The sequence below is a fragment of the Aquarana catesbeiana genome, linkage group LG02, assembly GCF_042186555.1.
Source record: "Aquarana catesbeiana isolate 2022-GZ linkage group LG02, ASM4218655v1, whole genome shotgun sequence".
Taxonomy (NCBI): domain Eukaryota; kingdom Metazoa; phylum Chordata; class Amphibia; order Anura; family Ranidae; genus Aquarana; species Aquarana catesbeiana.
This window is the reverse complement of record NC_133325.1, coordinates 192,904,497-192,927,451: the sequence shown is the minus strand read 5'-3', so window position 1 is coordinate 192,927,451 and position 22,955 is coordinate 192,904,497. Positions and strand designations below refer to the sequence as shown.

Genomic DNA, 22,955 nt, shown 5'->3' with positions numbered 1-22,955 from the left:
GAATGACCATAGATGTAAGTTTGGTCAGTCCCTGCTGAACCAGATTAATTTCGATCTATCTATGGCCAGCTTTAGTGCCGTGATACTAGTGTTCTGCATGGAAGAGCTGATTTCATCAGGGCATTCTCACACCCGGGTTTTTTTCTTCGTGACAGAGTTCCTGCAACAAGTTTAATTGAAGAGGAACTAAAGGGAGGAATACTCGCCTTTCTTCCAAAGGTCCTGTCTCTCACTGGTGCTGGCATCTTTCTTCTGTGTGCCGATTTTGAGACATCTTCATTGGCCATCTTCATTGACCGGTGCAGGATGGCATCAATCCTGCAAATGCGCCAGAGCTAGTCATCCTGGCACACTGGGATCGGGCTGGCCACTGTAAACTGAGCTGTGCATGCGCATGCTGGGAATCACTGTGAGCAGGCAGGTAGGTGTTTTAATGCAGAAAAGATATTACATGTCCCTTGTGCAATAAAAAGCCTGTCTGCTCAGTGAATAACAGCGACACTTTAGTTGTGCGTTAACTTTGTTTGACCATAAGGCAGAGCAAGACATTACATGGTATGCAAGTCCACCCAAAGTAAATTGGCATTCGTTTATTTCTATAAGTCAATACAATTAAACCTCTACTAAGATGGGAACAGCTATTGCTGATCTACTTTTGAAAATGCTAGTTGCCAGGGAGTCTTTGGCAATTGTTGGAACCATTGACCAGAAACATGCATGAAAAATAAGAAATTTAATTCAGAACCTCCTGGTATCTAGGATTAGAAAATGTGTGTAATGGCAGCCTCCATATTTTCTCAGTCCAAGTTTCCTTTTCTATTTTTTCTATTTGTTAACCACTTCCAGCCCAAGGATGTCATTGACTTTGAGTGGGGATATCTGAATGATGCCTGCAGCTGCAGGCATCGTTCAGATATCATCTTTTTTGGCATGCGATTCTCTGCTCTGTAAGAACAATCATAGCAGCAGTTCAGGCACTTGATCATTCCTACAGGCCTCATAAGGGGACACCTCCCGCCACCCTCCGGTGCTTCTACCAACTCCGGCGAGCCGGAGAATGAATCGGTCGCCACCGGAAGTTGAGCATAGAGGCTTCTGGTGACCAGATGGTCCCCAGTCGGCCCTGGGGCTCTGCCTGAGAGCTCAGAGTCCTATGTGTGCATGCAGCCTGGTAGGGGTGGGAAGTCCTCCCAGTCCTCTGAAGGAGAAGGAGAGCTTGGGACCCCCTGAGGTCAGGCCAGGGTCTGAAGCTGTGCGCAGCAGCTGCAGGAAGGTGTCTGTACAATGTGTGTACGTGGCGGGTGTTAGGCTCAGTGGAGTGGGCTGTGTCCTGTGTGGTGCCACTGCCTGGGAGGCCGGGTGCTGGGGATGACTCGCTGTGTCCATCGGGGATGGTTGCATCCTGGTTGCCACCTATGCAGACTCAGGTGTGCTCCACGGATGGGCCGGAGCTTGGAAAGATTGCTGTGGTAGAGACCGCATGGAGGAGGTGGAGGCAGCTGGCACCATCTTGTCCGTCCTGCCGGGTGGCATGGGAGGTGGCGAAAGAAACCCCTGGAAGATTGTGGAAGAACCGGGAGGAGGTTGGGATGATCTCCGTTCTTTGGAGGAGAGGGTTCTCCTGAATCCACCCATGTACTACGGGTGCAGAAAGTCCCCTTAAGAGGCCGTGGAGCTGTCGGCTATGAGAGAGCTAAGAGCTCAAGCGTCCATGCAGCTCAACTTCCGGTCACACACCCTTTTGCCTATGGAGATTTTTAAGTACCAAAGTTTGGCGCCATTCCACAAGTGTGCGCAAGAAACAAATTAGGGAAACTTTACTGGTTTTTTTTCAATTCACGAAACTGTTTTGTACGATTCTGGCTTAAATCAGAAATCAGAATCCCCTTTCTTTTTTTTTTTTTCCCTTAGAATAAAGATCATGATTCTTTCGCGCGTAACATCATCTTTCACATTATACAAAAAAATTGGGCTAACTTTCCGTTTTTAGTTTTTTTTTTTTTTTTTTTTTTTTTTATTCATTAAAGTGTATTTTTCCCCAAAATTTGCATTTGAAAGACGTGCAGATACAGTGTGACATAAAATTTTGCAACAACCACCATTTTACTCTCTAGAGTATCTGCTAAAAAATATATAATGTTTGGGGGTTCCAAGTAAATTTGTAGCAAAAAATACTGATTTTAACCTGTAAGCCACAAGTTTCAGAAAAAGGTTTAGTCTTTAAGTGGTTAAACTTCCCTCATTTACAAACAGAAGTTAATGCCTTTGATCTTTAAAAAAAAATCTAAGTGTTAAAATGTTTCTCTTTTATGCCACTAAGCAATGTTGTGATAAAACTTGGCAGGCTGCCTGGATTTTTTTTTTTTTTTTTTTTTGTCAGCTGTCAGAAGTAAGCAGAGAACTCTCTGCACTTGTTACATGCGGAGTACCAGTGCAAAGGAAACATTGCAGATATCTTAAAGCGGGGTTCCACCCAAATTTTGAACATTATCTCTATGCATTCTCTTCCTCGCCTAGATGCTGACATGCTGTGTAAAAAAATTTAAATCGCCGTAATTACCTTTTTTTCCTAATCTTCTTTGCACTTCCTGGTTCTCCTCCCATGGGAGTAGGCGTGTTTCTAGCCTCTCCCAGACCTCCCACAGTCCCCTGGGAGATAGCCTCAAGCTTCCCAGCATGCATTGTGCAACAGTGTCATCACAACATCTCGTTGAATGCTGGGAGCACAGCATTCACCGCATCCAGGAAATACATGCTTGTGGGCTTCAAATGCCCACAATGAAGATGGAAACCGCCTTCAGTGAATTTTATAAGTTATTCTTTACAACGAAATCGGACACAGGCGGACTTATTACACAGAACATGTGAGTAGATAATCATGAGAAGAAAAGTTTGTGAATGAACTAAAAAAAAAAAAACGATAGATAGGTGGACCCCCGCTTTAAGGTTTCCTAGGTCTAACCTAGGTTGAGGTTTTGTAAAAAAAAGTGTGATTATGTTATAATAGTGCTTTATTAATGTAAACTTTGTTATTTTTTCCAGGATTCTCCTCTGTTTGACTTGATCAGACAAACAAGGGATCGTGAAGAGTCAGTTGATCACCCAGAAATTGCCAGTGCAGCACAACAACCATCACAAAACAACCCTACAGCTGCGGATCTGTAAGTCTACAAAGAACTATCCAGTAGTGTTTTACACTTTTTGATTAATCTCCCACTTATTAACCACTTGACCTTCAGAAGATTTACCCCCCCTTCATGACCAGGCCATTTTTTTATACAGCACTGCTTTGTTTTAACTGACTATTGTGCAGCCATGCAACGCTGTACATAAATGAAATTTGTAATTTTATTTCCCTGTAGATAGAGCTTTCTTTTGGTGGTATTTGAGTGTACTGTGGGCTGCTGTAAAGGTCTGATGGCTATTGTTTGGCAGGGTGTCTCCCTCCCCTCAAGGCCATTGCTCTGAGAAGTCCCAGCAGGTAATGAATATTAGCCTAACTCTGTGTCCCATGATGTAAGAAAAAGAAAATAGGATTTTTTCATCATACTTACCTGTAAAATCCTTTTCTTTGAGTACATCATGGGACACAGAGATCCCTCCCCTCTTTTTGAGGATTCAGTGCTTGCTACAAAACTGAAGTACTCCCTGTATGGGAGGGGTTATATAGGGGATCACCTCCTGTCTAAAGACCTTTGGTCTACCAGTGTCCATTTACCTGGAGATGAAGTGTAACCCAGCAGGTAATGAATATTAGCCTAACTCTGTGTCCCATGATGTACTCAAAGAAAAGGATTTTACTGGTAAGTATAACAAAAAAAAATCCTATTATATCTACAATGGATATAAAATGTCTACACACTCCTGTTAAAATGTCAGGTTTCAAACACCATCAACAATACTTTTCAAGTAACCGTTACTCTTGACCCTAAACCGTGCTGATTGGGTATACTGGATGAGTTTATAACAGACAAATTTGTCAGAGAAGTGGTGTCTAGAGCACCGTTCCAAGCTCGAAAGCTGATCTTGCAACATTGGATCTCTCAAACCTCTCCAACTTTCGAGATGTGGTTAGCCAATGTGGGATTAACTTTGAGATATGAGCGCTTGATATATCGGCATACAGGCAGCCCGACCTGGTTCGATAAGATCTGGGGATGCTGACTAGCTACTCCTGGCTTGGCTCCATTGGACTTAATTCTTGATAAGCTATTGACTTAACATGGGAACTCAACCGCTCAGTGTGTCCTCACCCTTGGAGTGAGTTTAATTTAAAGTACTGGGGAAGAGATCTGATGAGAATGTCTTCCTAAACCATATCTAGGGATGCATACACTGTGAGATATAACGACTAATGACCTCTTAGGTTCAATCTGTTTTATAAACTTGCTTTGGCTGTGTACAAGAACATTATTCTGCTTTGTAATCTGTGCAGGTATTGTATAAATGTAATACTTCGGAATGTGCATTGTTTATTGTACTGATAAAAGTTAATAAACTTTATTCTGATTTAAAAAAAATAAAATAAAAAAAGTCAGGTTTCTGTGATGTAAAAAAGTGAGACAAAGCTAAATCCTTTCAGAGCTTTTTCCACCTTTAATGTGACCTATAAACTGTACAACTCAACTGAAAAACAAACAAACCTTTTAGGGGGGGAAGTAAAAATAAAGAAGGAAAATAATGTGGTTGCATAAGTGTGCAGTCCCTCTTTTAACTGGGGATGTAGCTGTGTTTAGAACTAGGCAATCACATTCAAACTCATGTTAAATAGGAGTCAGTATACACCTGCCATCATTTAAAGTGCCACTGATTAACCCCAAATAAAGTTTAGCTGTTCTAGCAGGTCTTTCCTGACATTTTCTTAGTTGCATCCTACAGCAAAAGCCATGGTCCGCAGAGAGCTTCCAAAGCATCAGAGGGATCTCATTGTTAAAAGGTATCAGTCAGGAAAAGGGTACAAAAGAATTTCCAAGGTATTAGATATACCATGAAACACAGTGAAGACAGTCATCATCAAGTGGAGAAAATATGGCACAACAGTGACATTACCATGAACTGGAGGTCCCACCAAAATTGATGAAAAGACGAAAAGAAAAATGGTTGGGGAGGCTGCAAAGAGGCCTACAGCAACAAAGGAGCTGCAGGAATATTTGGCAAAAACTGGCTGTGTGGTACATGTGACAACAATCTCCCATATTCTTCATATGTCTGGGCTATGGGGTAGAGTAGCAAGATGGAAGCCTTTGCTTACGAAGAAAAACATCCAAGCCCAGCTAAATTTTGCGTAAACACATCTGAAGTCTCCCAAAAGCATGTAGGAAAATGTGTTATGGTCTAATGAAACCAAGGTTGAACTTTTTGGCTATAATTCCAAAAAATATGTTTGGTGCAAAAACAACACTGCACATCACCAAAAGAACACCATACCCACAGTGAAGAATGGTGGTGGCAGCTGGAACAGGGGCCTTAGTCAAGGTAGAGGGAATTATGAACAGTTCCAATTACCAGTCAATATTGGCACAAAACCTTCTGGCTACTGCTAGAAAGCTGAACATGAAGAGGAACTTCATCTTTCAGCATGACAATGACCCAAAGCATTCAGTACATTCAAATCAACAAAGGAATGGCTTCACCAGAGGAAGATTAAAGATGTTGTAAAGATTTGTGTTTTTTCACCTTAATGCATCCTATGCATTAAGGTGAAAAAACACCTGCCCGTGACCAGCCCCCCCCGTTTTACTTACCTGACCCCTCAAACTTGTTCCACAGCAACGTGCTGTCTCTCTGCTAGGGGGTTCTCGGCTGTTGATTGGATAGATTGATAGCAGTGCAGCCATTGGCTCCCGCTGCTGTCAATCAAATCCAATGACGCGGCCGCCTGGGGGGGCAGGGCCAAGTCCTGCATTCAGCATCCATATGCTGGACTCGGCCTATGGACGCCGAATGCTGGACTGGGGAAAGCGCCCGCAAAGTAACCCCCCGGGAGAGCGCTTCTCCTAGGGGGGTTATCTGATGTGGGGAGGAGCTGAGAGAGCTGCCGAGGGACCCCAGAAGAGCAGGTTCGGGGCCACTCTGTGCAAAATGAGCTGCACCTTTAAGCCCCTATCACACTGGGGCGGTGGGGGAGTCGGCGGTAAAATAGCGCTATTTTTAGCGCTGGTTTACCGTCGTTTTTGCGGTTGTATTCGGCCGCTAGCGGTGCGGTTTTAACCCCCGCTGGCGGCCAAAAAAGGGTTAAACACGCTCGTACAGCGCAGCTATAGGCGCGGTATAGCCGCGCTGTCCCATTGATTTCAATGGGAAGGAGCGGTTTAAGAGCAGTGAACACACCGCTCCTTCGCCGCTCCAAAGATGCGGCTCGCAGGACTTTTTTTTACCGTCCTGCCAGCGCACCGCTTCAGTGTGAAAGCCCTCGGGCTTTCACACTGAACAAACAGTGGAGGCTGTTTAGGGGCGGTTTGCAGGCGGTATTTTTAGCGCAATAACGCCTGCAAACCGCCCCAGTGTGAAAGGGGCCTTAGTGTCACTTTTAAAGTTTTGGAATGACCCAGCCAGAGCCCAGACCTGAATCTGATAATACATTTTCTTGCTTCTTCCCTCCACCTAAAAGATTTCAGTTTGTTGTTCAACTGAGTTGTACAGTTTATAGGTTACATTAAAGGTGGAAAAAGTTCTGAAATGATTTATCTTTGTCTCATTTTTTTTACATCACAGAAGCCTGACATTTTAACAGGGAAGTGTAGACTTTTTTTTTTTTTTAATCCACTGTATATATATCTCATCTCTCAGAGTAATTGCCTTCATGTGAGAGCGAGATCCTGACAGATTCACAGAGGAGTATATGGCTACACACAGGTCCTTCATTTAATCATGTGATTGTTTTATTTCATCTAAATGTAAATTTACTTTTTGTGAATTTGGATCTATAATAATAGGTTTCACTGTGCTAGGATCTGTGCTTTCTTTTTATTTTATGTCTTCATATATTGACAGCAATTTTGTTTGTCAAAAGAGGATGGGAGATGAGACAAACACAGCAGAGGCAGCATTCAGTGCAGAACTTGCTGCACACCAGTGAGCTCAAAGCAGGATAGTTTTTTTTTAGTTCATATCAATTTTCGGGGTTGGGTCCAGTTCTGCTTTAGGCTGGGCTCACAATATCGCCGCATGCGGCTTACAGCAGGGCTCCGGTGCATCCTGGTTCACCATTTCAGGTCAGATTTCACCCTGAATTTTTTGGCTGAATACGGATCAAAAGACACACAGGGTTCCTTTGCAAATTGCAGCGGAGATATGTGAACCGGCTCCATAGAGAGCCGGTCAGAACCTCCTGCTATTGCGAATTGCATGTAGAGAATCCCCGCATCCAATTCACAATAGTGTGAACCCAGCCTCAAAGTGGTTGTAAACCCTTACATCTATCCAATAAAGTGACTTCTCGTGTGATACACAGAGATGAAACCAGTCCTCCTATATAAGTTATACCTGTTTATCTGCAGTCTTCTCTAGTCGTTCAAAGCCCCGAATTTATAAAGGTTGTCTGAGCTGTCGAAAAAAATGAGGCAGAGAGCTGAAGTTACACTCTGTAGAGCTCAGTGAGGAGAGCCCTGCGAGCTGATTGGAGGCAAGGGACACATCCCAATTGCACACAGGAACAGAGCTAAGGCTGTCATTCAGCTGGAATTCCCTCCCCTGTCATTGATTTTTTTTTTTTTTTTCTCTTGGTGTCAGGAAAACTTGTTAGAAGTGGGTCATGCTGATAGCACAGGAACAAAGCAGTTGACAGAAATGATACGAATTAAGACAAGTGCACACTATAGAGGGGTATTCTTTATTCATATTTCATGTCTGAGGTTTACAACCAGTTTAAATATATGATGCAAATATTTAGTGTTGAAGCAGTTTGTTACATGCACCAAATGTACTAATATCTGTTCTGTAATTTTCAGCTATTTGTCACCTTCAAGAACAACACAACAGAGTGCTGGCACTAGTGCCCCTACCTCATCCAGTACAAATGGACAGGGCCCTGCTCCGCCACAACCTCAGCAGAGATCTACCTCACTGTCATTGTTTTACAAGAAAGGTATATGGATTGTCACATTTAATTGTCTTTTTTCATAGTTACCAGCTCTTGTAGCTGAGAGGCAATATCTTTTTTTATTGATGAATCATTTATATATATATATATATATATATATATATATATATATATATATATATTATAAAGATAGAACTATGTTTGTTTTTGTTTGTTTTTTTTATTGAAAAGAGTCTACATAATTAAAGAACTGGAGATGGTTGGCCGCTTCTGGTTTAGCCCCAGTGGATTTAGTACTGGATTATTGCTTTGAAACATTGTACTTCAAGTAAGGGAATTCCTTCTATAATAGGTATCAGGGTAGAAGGGGCAGAGTGCTTCTTGTCTTCTACCTCAAGATCGCTGTGGTCCTAGTGACCCCTGTTACAAAGGGCTCTAGCATGTTATCTCAGGCAGTTTTGCCTTCCTAGTTTTTATTTTGAACTGCAGAATGTTTAGCCTTTGTTTTTAGATATCTGGGAGTGGTTCAGTAGTTTAGCAAAAGATAAATGGGCATGGCTGACACCACTTAGTCCACAAAACAGCTGTGTGTTTTCAGCTCACAACAGGGCTTAAGAGCGAAGTGTATTTAAGGCAGGTCCGCAGGTATTTTTTGTGAAGGGATGAAGCATGGGGAAATGTGCTTGTATTGTAGATGTGAACTTCATAGTTTTTTTTTTTTGCATGATATACTCTTTAAGTGCATGTAAACTGGCCACATGAACCCACTGTGATCTGTTAAAAGTAAAGCTCTACATTTTTGTCAGGTTTTCCAAGGCTCCTACAAGCATAGATTTCAGAATATAATGACACTCTGTTTATCCATTTCTTTTTCACACATTGTAGCTGTGTGATTGTGTGGGGAAAGAAAGTACTTCTTCCGTGTGCTTCATATATCCGCCATGGCGATACAGTAGTAAGAACAGACACCGACAGTGCATAGATCCCAATCACTCCTAATGACCTAAGAACATTATGGGCACATACTTCAAATTATTTTGGGACTCTAGCCTAATAGAAGAGCCAATTAGCTGGAGCTCCATTTTCAGAACCTTAGAAAGAAGTATTAATAACTTGTATGTAGTTCTCTAAAAGCTCTGGTTTTGGTAGGTATAGAAAGGTATTGTACATTGTATTAGGTGCTGACCAACTGCCTTATTTTCTGCTATCTAGTGTACCGCTTGGCATACTTGAGACTCAACAGCTTATGTTCCAGCCTGTTATCTAACCACCCTGAGCTGGAGCAAATCATCTGGACTCTTTTCCAGCACACTCTGCAGCATGAGTATGAGCTGATGAGAGACAGACACTTAGACCAGGTAATCATTTCCCACTTTTGCAGACAAATTCCTGTGTAGATAGGCATAATTTTGTATATATTACCTAAGCATGGACTTTCTTTTTTTGTTATTCGTCAGTGCACACATTACACATTTTTTGGGCTTATAACTTAATAAAAACAATCTTGTTTTAAAATATTTTATTAATTTCTTGTCCATTGAAGTACACACTGAGTCTATCATCTGTGATTTATACTGCTGCCTACAGGAGGAATGGACACTGCAAAACAAAACAAAAAAACAGAGTACTCCTCCCACCACCAGGATGCCTCTGCTTTTTGCTAGAGCCCAAGGAGGATGGATGTTTCTTCAGTTCTGCTGAGAAAAGTATAACCTATTTTTGATATCCCTTTTTTTTTTTTCTTCATTGAATTTTCTTCTTTACATTGCTGCTAGAGCTGGTCTCTATGATTGCAGCTATCCAGTAAAGCATATCCTCTGCTTGGCCTTTGGAGTAACCCCACTGGATTGGGTATTTGGGAACTAGCTTGGAAGTGACATTTGGATACTGCGTTCTGGGTAAAGTGCTTTCCAGACCAGGATCTGGTGACGATAAAGCCATTGAGTGATTTTTTTTTACGTCCAAAGCTGTTGACAATTGGGTTGAGCACTGGGAGCTAACACTGAGGGACTGAACTCTGGTGTCAGCTGCTCAGTGCAGTGTTGTGCACGCTCCAGCACTCTCACCCCCACCATTTAGGGTTGAAAAATCATTCCCCCACTGCTACTCCTGCATTGTGATGAGCTAGGTTGCACTTTAATCTGCAAACTATTCCTACTGCCCACCTATACTAAATTTGCCATCTCTGACCTACTAAACCCTGACTTGCAGTTTAGGTTTTGTAGGTACCTGAGACCTTACCGCATCTGATGAAGGGGACAGCTTTCCTGAAACACATTCCCCTAAGCAACAACATTTCCAAGAGCGGAATTCCTCCAGTAGCTTCCCCTCTGTGTGTGGGTGGCAGTGCAGCTTTCCTCTGGTGAAGCTGTATCTGTCTGTGATCCCAGTTCACTTATTTTCCTCACTGGCCAAGAGTTGGAGAGAACACACATCCATTCAGGACCCCCTCCTCATGGGCACACAGCTGAGTTCTTAATTCAATGTTCAGTAGTTCAATGTAAGTAGATACATTTTATTGATGAAAGACTTTGTCTACTGTTCATTGGAGTTTTTTCCTCCTGCCATTGACACCTGGATGGTCCAGCTGCACTCAATGAAGATCAGATTCTGACTTGGGCACTTTGGGCTATGCTGTAGCAGCATCCAACATTTTCTAAAATATTTTGGACTGAAAGTGTTTATGTGGCCTTTTACATGTGAATTTGTTTTTTTTTTTTTTTGTTTTTTTTTTTTGTTTGTTTTATATACACGTGTGGACTTCAGCTCTCCACGTGGGATCCCTTAGTTATCTATGTAATTAACTATATAACCCTTGATTTAGGGCAAGAGAAGAAGTTCTACATTAAAAGATTCTACTGATCAGCAGTTGGAATCTCTCCTTAAATCCCAGTTTTTACTGGCAGGTCCTGATCTTCACCCTTTTCTGGCTGTGACTTTGATTTGGTAAACCACGACATAATGGTCAGGATCTCTCCAATACAGTAGTGGATCGTCTACTAAGAAGCGGTTGGTGCAGATGTTGAGAGCAGAGCACTCTGGTTAAAATACTGGAATGCAGGTACTGCATTTAAAGGCACATCTTCAAGGGAAGACATTTCTTCAGGGTGGCCCTTGACATTATTATTAAGGATATCACTGGAGGCAAAAGCACATTCTTGCCTCAGCACAAGAAGTCTAGAGAAAGGTTGCCCAAGTCTTCTTCCTCTACATATACATATAAAAAACATATGTTTATAATATTTTTTATATGTGTGTGTATATGTGTATCTAGACCTCCTAAATTTGGTTCTCTTGCTACTACGCACGTTGTTTGGAGTAAAATGCCTGCAAAACCCTTTTTTGGTGTTAATGGGCGGTGAATCTTTGTGGACTCCTAGATAATTGGACCTTTGGTCAATTAGGCGCAGAGGGTGATATTTCCAGATTTCAGACTGAACATTTTCCTTAGTGCTCTCGCAGTTCCTCGCCGGCCTTCCTGTGTCACAGGACACTGTACTGTAGCCTAGCCTGGTCACCTCCATGGATCACACTTGTTTTTCCAGCACATCTCACAGATGCTCAATGGGAATGAGATATGGACAATTTGAAGGCCAAATCAACACCTCAAACTCAGTTGTTGCGCTTCTCAAACCATTCTTGAACCATTTTCGTGGTGTAGCAGGGCGCATATCTTACTGAAAGAGACTACTGCTATCAGATTTGTGATGCGATGTGTATTCTGACACCTTTCTATCGGAACAAGCATTAACTTTTTCAGCAATTTTGAGCTACAGTAGCTCTTCTATGGGATCGGACTACACGAGCTAGCCTTTACTCCACCCATGCATTAATGAGCCTTGGGCGCCAATGACCCTATCGCCAGTTTGGCAATTTTCCTTCCTTGGACCACTTTTGGTCGTGCAGCAAATGTGTTACAAATGCGCCAAAACCCATGGTGAAAATAATGTGCCATGCTCCACTCTAAAAAAGGTTTTGGAGCTTCTTTGGGGCTTTTGTTGCATGTAGGGCAGCCCATTCAAGTGATTAGGCTGTCCTATGCATGATGTGCGGGAAAACACTCCAAGACACACACAAAAGATAAAACCCTTTCAGCTACACTGCACCCCAATCTGAACCCCTTTGCATCGAAACCTACATAAAGGGATGGTTTGCTACATAATCCCATTGCTGCTTTAACTATATTTGAAACCTAGTTTCATACGGCCACCAAGCAGACAGGCTTGGTGGCCTTGGAAAGGCCTGGTAATTACTCATACAGTGTTCTTACTATTAATGTGACACTGATGTATCTATTGTGCCGATGTCCCATTGCTAGTGAACTTGTATGGTGTCTCTCACCCTAATACTAAAATTCCTATAAAAGTAATTACTTCCTCAGTCAGAATCCCTAAGCTTGCTTGTTTACTGGCTGATTTTCTCTTTCTGCCTTGTAGATCATGATGTGTTCTATGTATGGCATTTGTAAGGCAAAGAACATTGATCTACGATTCAAGACTATTGTTACGGCATACAAGCAGCTTACAAACACAAACCAAGAGGTAAATGATTTTCTTGTTTATGTATTTGCATTTTCGTGAAATTAGATCACCGTACACAAATTATGTTAGAAATCTGCCAGTCCTTTTCATGTCCAATCACTTTAAAATAGCAGCATAGAACCCTTGGTCTTAGTATTCTCTCCTGTATCCTGTACTTTACTCCTAGATATGAAACATCAATATTTGGTATTGATGCCATATTCGTAATAGCAGAGACCAAAATAAAAGTGTACTGGATATTACAACACTGTGTTGCGAGCAGTATGTAGTAGCCCACAAAAATTCTAACAAGACTTTTCCAAACCAATCAGTCTCAAAGATTTTGGGTTGCCAGGCTGCCCATGAGGTTAAATGAGTGCAGTGTCCAACAATGGAAACTCTTATTACCCCTAGATAAGATTTCATTACTTTATCTTTGAAATCCAGTGCAGGAATGGAAGCTAATAAGACTAGCATTTACTTTACTCCATACACCTCAGTCCAGTTACTGTATGTAAGCTGACGAAATTATTTGCATAGCAAATAGTGGATGTAAAATAGAATATGGATGACTGTCAATGGATATAAGCAGTATTTTATTTGTATCACTAAATGTGTTTAATTTTGCAGACATTCAAACATGTTTTGATCCGAGATGGAAGGCATGACTCTATTATCGTATTCTACAATTTGGTCTTTATGCAAAAATTAAAAAGTAATATCTTGCAATATGCTTCTACGAGGGTGAGAATTTTGTTGTGATATACATGGCTCTGTTTTAAATATCTGTTAATTTAAAGATGATCTCTGTGTTTCATTTAACTTTAAATAGTTCATTTGGACCAAGCTGGTCCAAATGAACTATTTACCTCAATAATCGTTGCAGTTGTGATTGGCTGAGCTCCACCTCAGTTAATCAGAGGAAGCTTTGTATTCATTCATAGAATACAAAACTCTCTGTGAAATGCTGAGCGACACTCATCCCAACTCGATTTTGTTCCAGGAGAGGGACAGGAAGTTCCTATCCTGCTGAGGTAACACAGCGCTGTTTACTTTATGTAGCCTCAGCTACATACAGTTTATACAGCACACACAGCTTCTACAACTGTTAGTAAAGTAAATCGTTTGTTTGGATCAGCTTTGTCCAAAAAAAATATTTAAAGCGGTTCTTCACCCTAGGAACAAAAGATTGAAAAGTATTTGTAGCTGCTGGCTTTTACAAAAAGAATACCTACCTGTCCATTGATCCAGCGCTGTCCTCTCCCGAGCCAGTAGTTCTCTGATTTTCTGTCCCTATGCCAGATTTGACTCCTTGCCGCCTGGTAGCTAGATGTGACTCCCTGTGGCTTCACAGCCAACTGCCCACTGTGCATGCACGAGCTGCGCTTTATGAATGGTCCTGAAGGCTTCTAAAACCTGTGACATATCCCAGAAGGCTGTGGGCAGGGAGGGGGGAGTAGAACTATCAGTGGATCTAGCATGGCATTCTGACCAGAAGTGGATGCCAGTACCTGTCAAAACCGGGTACTTGCTCCCTCTCAAAAAAAATAGAAAACTGTCCAAAAGTAGTAATGGCTGGGGGAGGGGCTGGGGAGGCAGAAAAACTGAACTTCCCCTTTGGGCGAAGTTTCACTCTAAAGATACATGAAACAATGGAGATCAGCTTTAAGTTTTATGTATTTAATTTATGATATGAGGTAATTCCTGAGGAATGTGCTGTAGTGTCTGAAAGATTTTTATGTTTATTGTAATGTTCCCATAAACCTTGGTACCTGTTCCCATAAGCCGTTCATCCCTGTTATGCAAGAGGATGGGCTGTGAATGGGGACAATGTGTTCCTCAGCAGACAAACACTGGGGAGCTCTATCTGATAAGTCACTCAATGGAAAGTCCCAGCCAACATTTGCCCAAGATAGCATTTATTCCTAGTATATACAGTATCTCACAAAAGTGAGTACACCCCTCACATTTCTGTAAATATTTTATTATATTTTTTCATGCGACAACACTGACAAAATGACACTTTACATTGTAGCAAAGTAGTGAGTGTACAGCTTGTATAACAGTGAAAATTTGGTGTGCCTTCAAAATAACTCAACACAGCCATTATTGTCTAAACCGCTGGCAACAAAAGTGAGTACACCACTATGTGAAAATGTCCAAATTGGGCCCAATTAGCCATTTTCCCTCCCTGGTGTTATGTGATTTGTTAGGGTTACAAGGTCTCAGGTGTGAATGGGGAGCAGGTGTGTTAAATTTTGGTGTTATCACTCATACTGGTCACGGGAAGTTCAACGTGACACCTCATGGCAAAGAACTCTGAGGATCTGGAAAAAAGAATTCTTGCTCTGCATAAAGATGACCTAGGCTATAAGAAGATTGCCAAGACCCTGAAACTGAGCTGTAGCATGGTGGCCAAGACCATACAGTGGTTTAACAGGACAGGTTCCACTCAGAACAGGCCTCGCCATGGTTGACCTTAGAAGGTGAGTGCACGTGCTCAGCATCTTATCCAGAGGTTGTGTTTGGGAAATAGACGTATGAGTGCTACCAGCATTGCTGTAGAGGTTGAATGGGTGGGAATTCAGCCTGTCAGTGCTCAGACCATACGCCGTGCACTGCATAAAATTGGTCTGTATGGCTGTCTTCCCAGAAGGAAGCCTCTTCTAAAGATGATGCACAAGAAAGCCAGCAAACAGTTTTGCTGAAGACAAGCAGACTAAGAACATGGATTACTGGAACCATGTCCTGTGGTCTGATGAGACCAAGATAAACTTATTTGGTTCAGATGGTGTCAAGCGTGTGTGGCGGCAACTAGGTGAGGAGGAGTACAAAGACAAGTGTGTCTTGCCTACAGTCAAGCATGGTGGTGGGAGTGTCATGGTCTGGGGCTGTATGAGTGCTGCTGGCACTGGGGAGCTACAGTTCATTGAGGGAACCATGAATGCCAACATGTTCTGTGATATACTGAAGCCGTTCATAATGATGCTCCCCTCCCTTCGGAGACTGGGCCACAGAGCAGTATTCCAGCATAACCCCAAACACACCTCCAAGAGGACCACTGCCTTGCCAAAGAAGCTGAGGGTAAAGGTGATGGACTGGCCAAGCACCTAAACCCTATTGAGCATCTGTGGGGCATCCTCAAACTGGAAGGTGGAGGAGCGCAAGGTCTCTAACATCCACCAGCTCCATGATGTCGTCATGGAGGAGTGGAAGAGGACCCCAGATCGCAACCTGTGAACCTCTGGTGAACTCCTTGCCCAAGAGGGTTAAGGCAGTTCTGGAAAATAATGGTGGCCACACAAAATATTGATACTTTGGGCCCAATTTTGACATTTTCACTTGGGGGACAGCAAATTTACACTGTTATACAAGCTGTACACTCACTACTTTACATTGTAGCAAAGTGTCATTTCTTCAGTGTTGTCACATGAAAAGATATAATAAAATATTTACAAAAATGTGAGGGTTGTACTCACTTTTGTGAGATACTGTATGTGACGTCTAAGAACAAATTCAATATCATGGTTTCCTTAACCACTTCCCGCCCGCCCTATAGCGGATTGACGTCCGGGAAGTGGTTGTGTTATCCTGACTGGACGTCATATGACGTCCAGCAGGATAACATGCCGCAGCGCGCCCCCGGGGGCGCGCATCGCGGCGATCGGTGGAGCGGTGTGTCAGTCTGACACACCGCTACACTGATCTTGGTAAAAAGCCTCCGGCGGAGGCTCTTTACCACGTGATCAGCCGTGTCCAATCACGGCTGATCACGCTGTCAATAGGAAGAGCCGTTGATCGTCTCTTCCTCACTCGCGTCTGACAGACGCGATTAGAGGAGAGCCGATCGGCGGCTCTCCTGGCAGGGGGGGTCTGTGCTGATTGTTTATCAGCGCAGCCCCCCCTCAGATCACCACACTGGACCACCAGGGATCGCCACTAGGACCACCAGGGAAGGGGCAGCATGTGGATGGCCAGGTATGTACCCCATGGCCATCCACATGTGCCCAGTGTGCCGTCAGTGCCCACAAATGGGCACTGATTGGCACCATTATGTTGCAGTGATGCCCAACAATGCCACCCTTAGGGGCATCACTGCAAACAACCAGTGCCGTCAGTGCCACCCATCAGTGTCCATTCATGCCACCTGTCAGTGCCCATCTATCAGTGCCCATCCATGCCCATCTGTGCCAACTATCAGTGCCACCCATAAGTAACCATCAATGCCACCTATGAGTGCCCATCAATGCCACCTATGAGTGCCCATCAGTGCCGCCTATAAGTGCCCATCTGTGCCACCTATGAGTGCCCATCAGTGCCGCTTACCAGTGCCACCTATCAGTGCCGCCTATCAGTGCCCATCAGTGCCGCCTATCAGTGCCCATCATCAGTGCCCGTCAGTGCTACCTCATCAGTGCCACCTCATTGGTGCCACCTCATCGGTGCCCATCAGTGCCGCCGTATCAGTGCCAGTCAGTGCCCGTCAGTGCAGCCATATCAGTGCCCGTCATTGAAGAAGAAAACGTACTTATTTACAAAAAAATTTTAATAGAAACAAAGAAAAACTTGTTTTTTTTCAAAATTTTCGGTCTTTTTTTATTTGTTGCGCAAAAAATAAAAACCGCAGAGGTGATCAAATACCACCAAAAGAAAGCTCTATTTGTGGGAACAAAATGATAAAAAATTTGTTTGGGTACAGTGTAGTATGACCGCGCAATTGTCATTCAAATTGCGACAGCGCTGAAAGCTGAAAATTGGTCTGGGCGGGAAGGTGTCTAAGTGCCTGGTATTGAAGTGGTTAAAGTGGAACTTTACCTATAACAACTTGATAAAAAATAATGTTCTTTAGCAAGGAACATACATTCTACATAATACTTTCTACATCTACATAATACTTATACTACTAAAATTAGTGTGTGCTTTTAATTGACTCCAGCATTGTTCCTGTTTGTTTTTGCTGGAGGCTGCCATTTTGCAGCCCAAAGCCTCAGCTGTAAATCATAGAACGAAACTAAACCAATTGATTTGCCAGTTTCAAAAAAACAGTTTGATTTGACTGTGTCCTTAAAGTGGTGTTTCAGCCGAAATTATACTTTGTAAATAAAAATACCCCTATAATACACAAGCTTAATGTATTCTAGTAAAGTTAGTCTGTAAACTAAGGTCTGTTTTGTTAGTTTATAGCAGTAGTTTGTTATTTTATAAACTTGCAGCAGGCCGTGGCCATCTTAAGTCTGGGCATCTAAAGCCGGACTATTTCTTCCTGGATCTCATCCTTGCAGATCTCGCACATGCTCAGTGCAGCACAAGCAGTGTAATAGGTTTCAGGTCAGGTTTCCATAGCAACAGCAGTGTCAGAGGCAGTTGTAGTTGCCAGAAGGCATTGCAAACAGGAAATGATGCGATGGGCCGCGGCCAGGGAGGAGGAAGTGAAAAATGAATACAGCAGATATACAGTAAGTGCTGAGAAAAAAAATAAAAAAATATCCAATTGGTTTACAGTGCACAGTTTAGTGAGGGATGGTGAAGAGTTGTAAAAGTGGGTGGAACTCCACTTTAACCAAATTGTCAAACCAGTAAATGGTTGGTGTCCTAACTGATCACATGTACAGCACCATGGCAGTTGCAGTTCAAACAGGAGCAGCTTTCTTGTTTGTAAGGGCTCATTTACACTTGCTTCGGCTTCAACACACATTAACGGCTAGTTTACACTTGCTTCATAACAAGGCTTTGGACAGGCTTTGTTCAAGCTCTCTGAACACTAGTCAAAGCTCCTGTCACTAAATAAAATGGTTAGCTTACAGTCCTGTTTACACTTTGCTTTGCTTCGGCTTTGCTTCAAAAATTATACCCCATGTAGCTTTAGTGGTCTTCAAAGCCTCCATAGAAGTCTATGGCAAAGTTCGTTTGAGGCCTCATCAAAGCCCCACCAAAGGCTCCACCAAAGCCTCATCGAAGCAGCAAGCAAAAGCAAGGTGTAAACAGGACTGTAAGCTAACCATTTTATTTAGTGACAGGAGCTTTGACTGGCGTTTAGAGAGCTTTAGCAAAGCCTGTCCGAAGCCTTGTTTTGAAGCAAGTGTAAACAAGCCCTAGGAATAGGAGGGTATAATTCCACTTTAAGGCTGTCGGCAATTTAGCCTCTACAAACTCAGCAGTGCCTAAAATGGAGAGCAACTGAGCATGTCTAGAGCAGGGTGAGCCAGTGTATTATTGGGTTTTAAACAGTATAGGGACCTTTTTAATGTTTTCCAGAGCTATTCCTGCAAAAGGGGACAGCCTGAAGTCATCTAGCAGGACATAATTTTCTGACTAAAGTTCCACTTTAAATACTCTTAAAAAGTTTGAGATTACAGTCACCACTAGTAATACAACGTGTAATATATTATCACTTTATATTTATTTTGGGTTTCTAAACAAATAATGTTAGCTAGACCCAACATCTAATCTAGGGAATCTATTAATCTTGTGTTAAAAAAATCTGTGTGAATAGTTTGATTAATATGAGAACCGTAGCTGTTGAAACAAAGTATTTATAATAGTCTGGCCAGATCAGCTTATAGTTAAGCTCTGGGATGCAATTAAAAATCACTTTATATTGACATCAACCATGAATATTTAAAACCTGCAAATTAGTTACAAAACAACATCACAATTTAGCTCGTAATTCTGCTGAAAAATCAGTTACATCATTTCTGCTATTTGGAAAAAGCTATTTCAGTTGTGCTTCAGACCTGTTGTAGGTGGGTTTGTCCCATCTGCTCTTCTCACTGTGCTGCTATGAGAAACTTCAATTCCCATCATACCATTAGAATTGTAGTAGAGAGAGGCATATCAAACCAAGAGACATGGGAGTTGGGATAGACCAGGACTCTCCTGGACTGTTAATCAGACTCCTCAGTTGACCCACTACAGCGAGTGGAGATGTAGTGACGTCACCCCTCACTGAAAATAAAATTGCAATGAGGAAATGAGACCAGTAGCAGCTCCAGTATTGAGTATGAGAGGCCTCTCATAGAAACAAAGAATGGATTTCCCACAACCATTATATTCTGGATAAGAAGGGGAACATATCCAATAAAAGTAAGAAAGCAGAAAAAAGCCATAGAAAAAGTTTTCTGTTTAGAGTTCAGCTTTTATATCTGCCTCTAATACTAAGCGTTTTGGTATTTGTTGTAACTTTTAATTTTTCATATTTTTTGTTTTATTTTTAAGCCTCCCACTTTGTCTCCAATTCCTCAAATACCACGAAGTCCTTACAGATTTGCAAACTCTCCTTTAAGAATTCCTGGTGGAAATAACATCTACGTTTCTCCTTTAAAAAGTCCTTACAAGTCATCAGATGGACTTCTGTCTCCAACAAAAATGACGCCAAGGACTAGGTCTGTTATGCAAAGATTTTCAATGCTGGCCCATATGCTTATGTTGAAACATTTTGACATGAGGCTTAGATTGTTTTCAGCTATTGATTTGGAGAAGCCAGATTAAGTGGCCATAAAACACTTATGGGTACAGGCGGTCCCCGGGTTACAAACAAGATAGGGACTGTAGGTTTGTTCTTAAGTTGAATCTGTTTGTAAGTTGGAACAGGTAAATTTTTTAAGTGTAGCTCCAGCCAAAAAAAAATATTTTTACGCTTTTTGGATAGCATAGGGAAGCGTTAACACCCCTGTAACATTTGTTGCTGTCTGTGTCCCTGTTCAGAAGATTTTACCTCACTTTCTGTCCCAATGACAATTGGATTTTGAAAATTTTGGGTTGTTGTGGAAACAAGCCTTAGTGATAAAGCATCAGTGGGGACACCTTTTTCCCATAATGACTTTTACAGAAGTGAATTTCCCTTCTTAGGGGTAGATTTCCTCTCACTTCCTGTTGTCTCGCTCCGTTTGTAAGTAGGAGTCATTTGTAAGTCGGATGTTTGTAACTAGGGGACTGCCTGTGTAGCAGTATATTCACTGGCAAGTGGCTCATTTAACACAGCAGTAACTCTATCAGGGGAGATTTACCAAAACTGAAGCACTCGTAATCTGGTGCAGCTGTGCATTGTAGCCAATCAGCTTCTAACTTCAGTTTGTTCAATTAAATTTGAAGTCTATGCTAAAACTAAAATCCCTGCATCTATAGACACCCATGATCTAACACTAACCTATCTAGCCCTGTAAATAAAAAATCAGTATACATACCTTTTTTCTAAGGCGTTCCGACCCGATCCACAGCGGCAGAAGCTCTGCAAAGGACACGGCTGACAACGGCTGTGAAATGAATGTGATGTCAGCCATAGTTACTTTGGGGCTTCCATTGTCGGAAGTGTCCTCTGCATCTGCCTCCACAGAGAAGCCGCGGCTGACAGCTCAGCGTGGGATCGGGTAATATCAGCTTTAAAAAAAAAAAAAGGTATGTATACTGATTTCTACTTAGATAGGTGTCTATAGATGCAGGAATTTTAGTTTTGGCATAGACTTCCACTTTAAGCTTTGACAATAAAAAACAACAACCTGGAAACTGACTGGTTTCCATGCCACCCATTTTTAACATGGTGTACTGTATCTATGAGCTACAGAATTTGATTCAATTGCTTATATATTCATGTAATTACATTGAATGAACATTCGTACATCTGGAATTATTACATTAGTAACTGAGCTTAAATTATCTTGCCCATAATTACTTACAATAAAGGTATCATAGCTGCTGAAATAATATGAAAGCTTTACACTGAAACGTGCTCATGTATTTTAATTTTTGCCTCAAATGTAAAAGGCAAAATAAAAAAGTTCTAAAGTCACAGGGATTTTAGAATGTACAATAATCTGAGTGTGAGCAGAGCAAATTACATTCTGGGCATTTTCAGATGGATTGATGACTCACCCACCAGTGACCACTGTCAACCAGCCGGTGGTCCTCGGAGGGAGAGTGGTAATCAGGCAGGTTGTCCTGACCACTGTTATTTCTCATGGGATAACATAGCATCTATCTGCGCCACTATTCTTGTGCCTGCCTTGAGATGACATAAAGCGTACATGTAGCTAGATGGTCAAGTCTATGACCTGGTTGTCAGAGGGAGTTTGCATGGTGCCCTTCAGGGTTGTTTTTGCTCATGAACCTATTGGCACTTTTGGAATTTAGAAAAGCTGCATACTCATGTTCCTACATCCTCTTGGAAGGCCCTGGGGAGCCTTGCTAACTTGACATTGGGATTTGTACAGACTGTTAGATGTTTAGTGATTTCTTACTAATTTTTCTACATTTTCACTGAAACATGTTTTACTTTGTTTCTTTCCAGAATCTTAGTATCCATTGGTGAATCATTTGGAGTAAGTTTTAATTGTGCAATTTTGAATATGAATTCTGTGTATTTTCAGAGAAACTGTGACTGGACTTATTAGCGAATAAGAAATGAATAATGTTACCCTCACCTTAACACTAAATGTATTTGACCTAATTACTGGTATGTCTTTTTTTTTTCTTGTCTTCATTCATGAAAGTGAGTGGAATCTCCCAACACTTTGGCGAAAGCTCACATTTGGCAGTTGGCAAACTTGCATTCTTTTGTTTCACAACTGTCAGATTTTAGGGTTTTCCTTACTTTTTGTTCCTGAGACAGAGGGTAACATGAGAAATAATTAATAACTAGAAAATGCATTTCCTGGGGAAAATGCGTGGGAATGCTGAATAGCTAAATTGCTAAAATGGCCGCCATCAAAACTGCCCCATCATACTGCCATCAAAACTGCCCCATCAAAATTGTCCCCATTAAAACTGCCCCATCATATTGCCCCATCAAAACTGCCCCCATCAAAACTGCCCCCATCAAAACTGCCCCATCATATTGCCACCTTTAAAACTGCTCCATTAAAATTGTCCCCATCAAAACTGCCCCATCATATTGCCACCATCAAAACTGCCCCATCATATTGCCACCATCAAAACTGCCCCATCAAAACTGCCCCATCATATTGCCACCATCAAAACTGCCCCATCAGAATTGCCCTATCAAAACTGCCCCATCATATTGCCACCATCAAAACTGCCCCATCAGAATTGTCCCATCAAAACTGCCCCATCTTGCCACCATCAAAACTGCCCCATCATATTCCTCTATTATAAATTAGTACATGGTGTGTCTGTCCCCTCCCCTCTGTGGCTCTCTGAGATGCTCCAGCCACCTCCCCCCCCTGTGTATAACAGAACCTTTGGTAACCATGACATCAAAACAAACACAGTACACTCTGATTAATGGCTAAAATTTCCTGAAATGATCTCTAAACAAAAAGCTTTTTCTCAAAAACTGTAAAAGATATCAAACTGAAAAGATATAGCCAGATAGCTGAATATTTTGTGAACATTTTAAAGTTTGTTTGGTGTCTCTAGGTGAAAGTATGAAGGAGCTGAAA

The 22,955-nt window shown here is 42.0% G+C and overlaps 1 protein-coding gene across 1 annotated transcript in view; it reads left to right on the top strand.

Moving 5' to 3' along the window:
* The window catches only part of RB1 (RB transcriptional corepressor 1), a 276,848-nt gene that overhangs the window by 224,204 nt on the left and 29,689 nt on the right, over nt 1–22,955 (top strand). Inside the window, exons 18-24 of the mRNA XM_073614116.1 lie at nt 3,043–3,161; nt 7,950–8,086; nt 9,254–9,399; nt 12,478–12,582; nt 13,192–13,305; nt 19,777–19,943; nt 21,845–21,875. Of these exons, the coding sequence (XP_073470217.1) occupies nt 3,043–3,161; nt 7,950–8,086; nt 9,254–9,399; nt 12,478–12,582; nt 13,192–13,305; nt 19,777–19,943; nt 21,845–21,875 (819 nt within the window). The remainder of the gene's footprint in view (nt 1–3,042; nt 3,162–7,949; nt 8,087–9,253; nt 9,400–12,477; nt 12,583–13,191; nt 13,306–19,776; nt 19,944–21,844; nt 21,876–22,955) is intronic.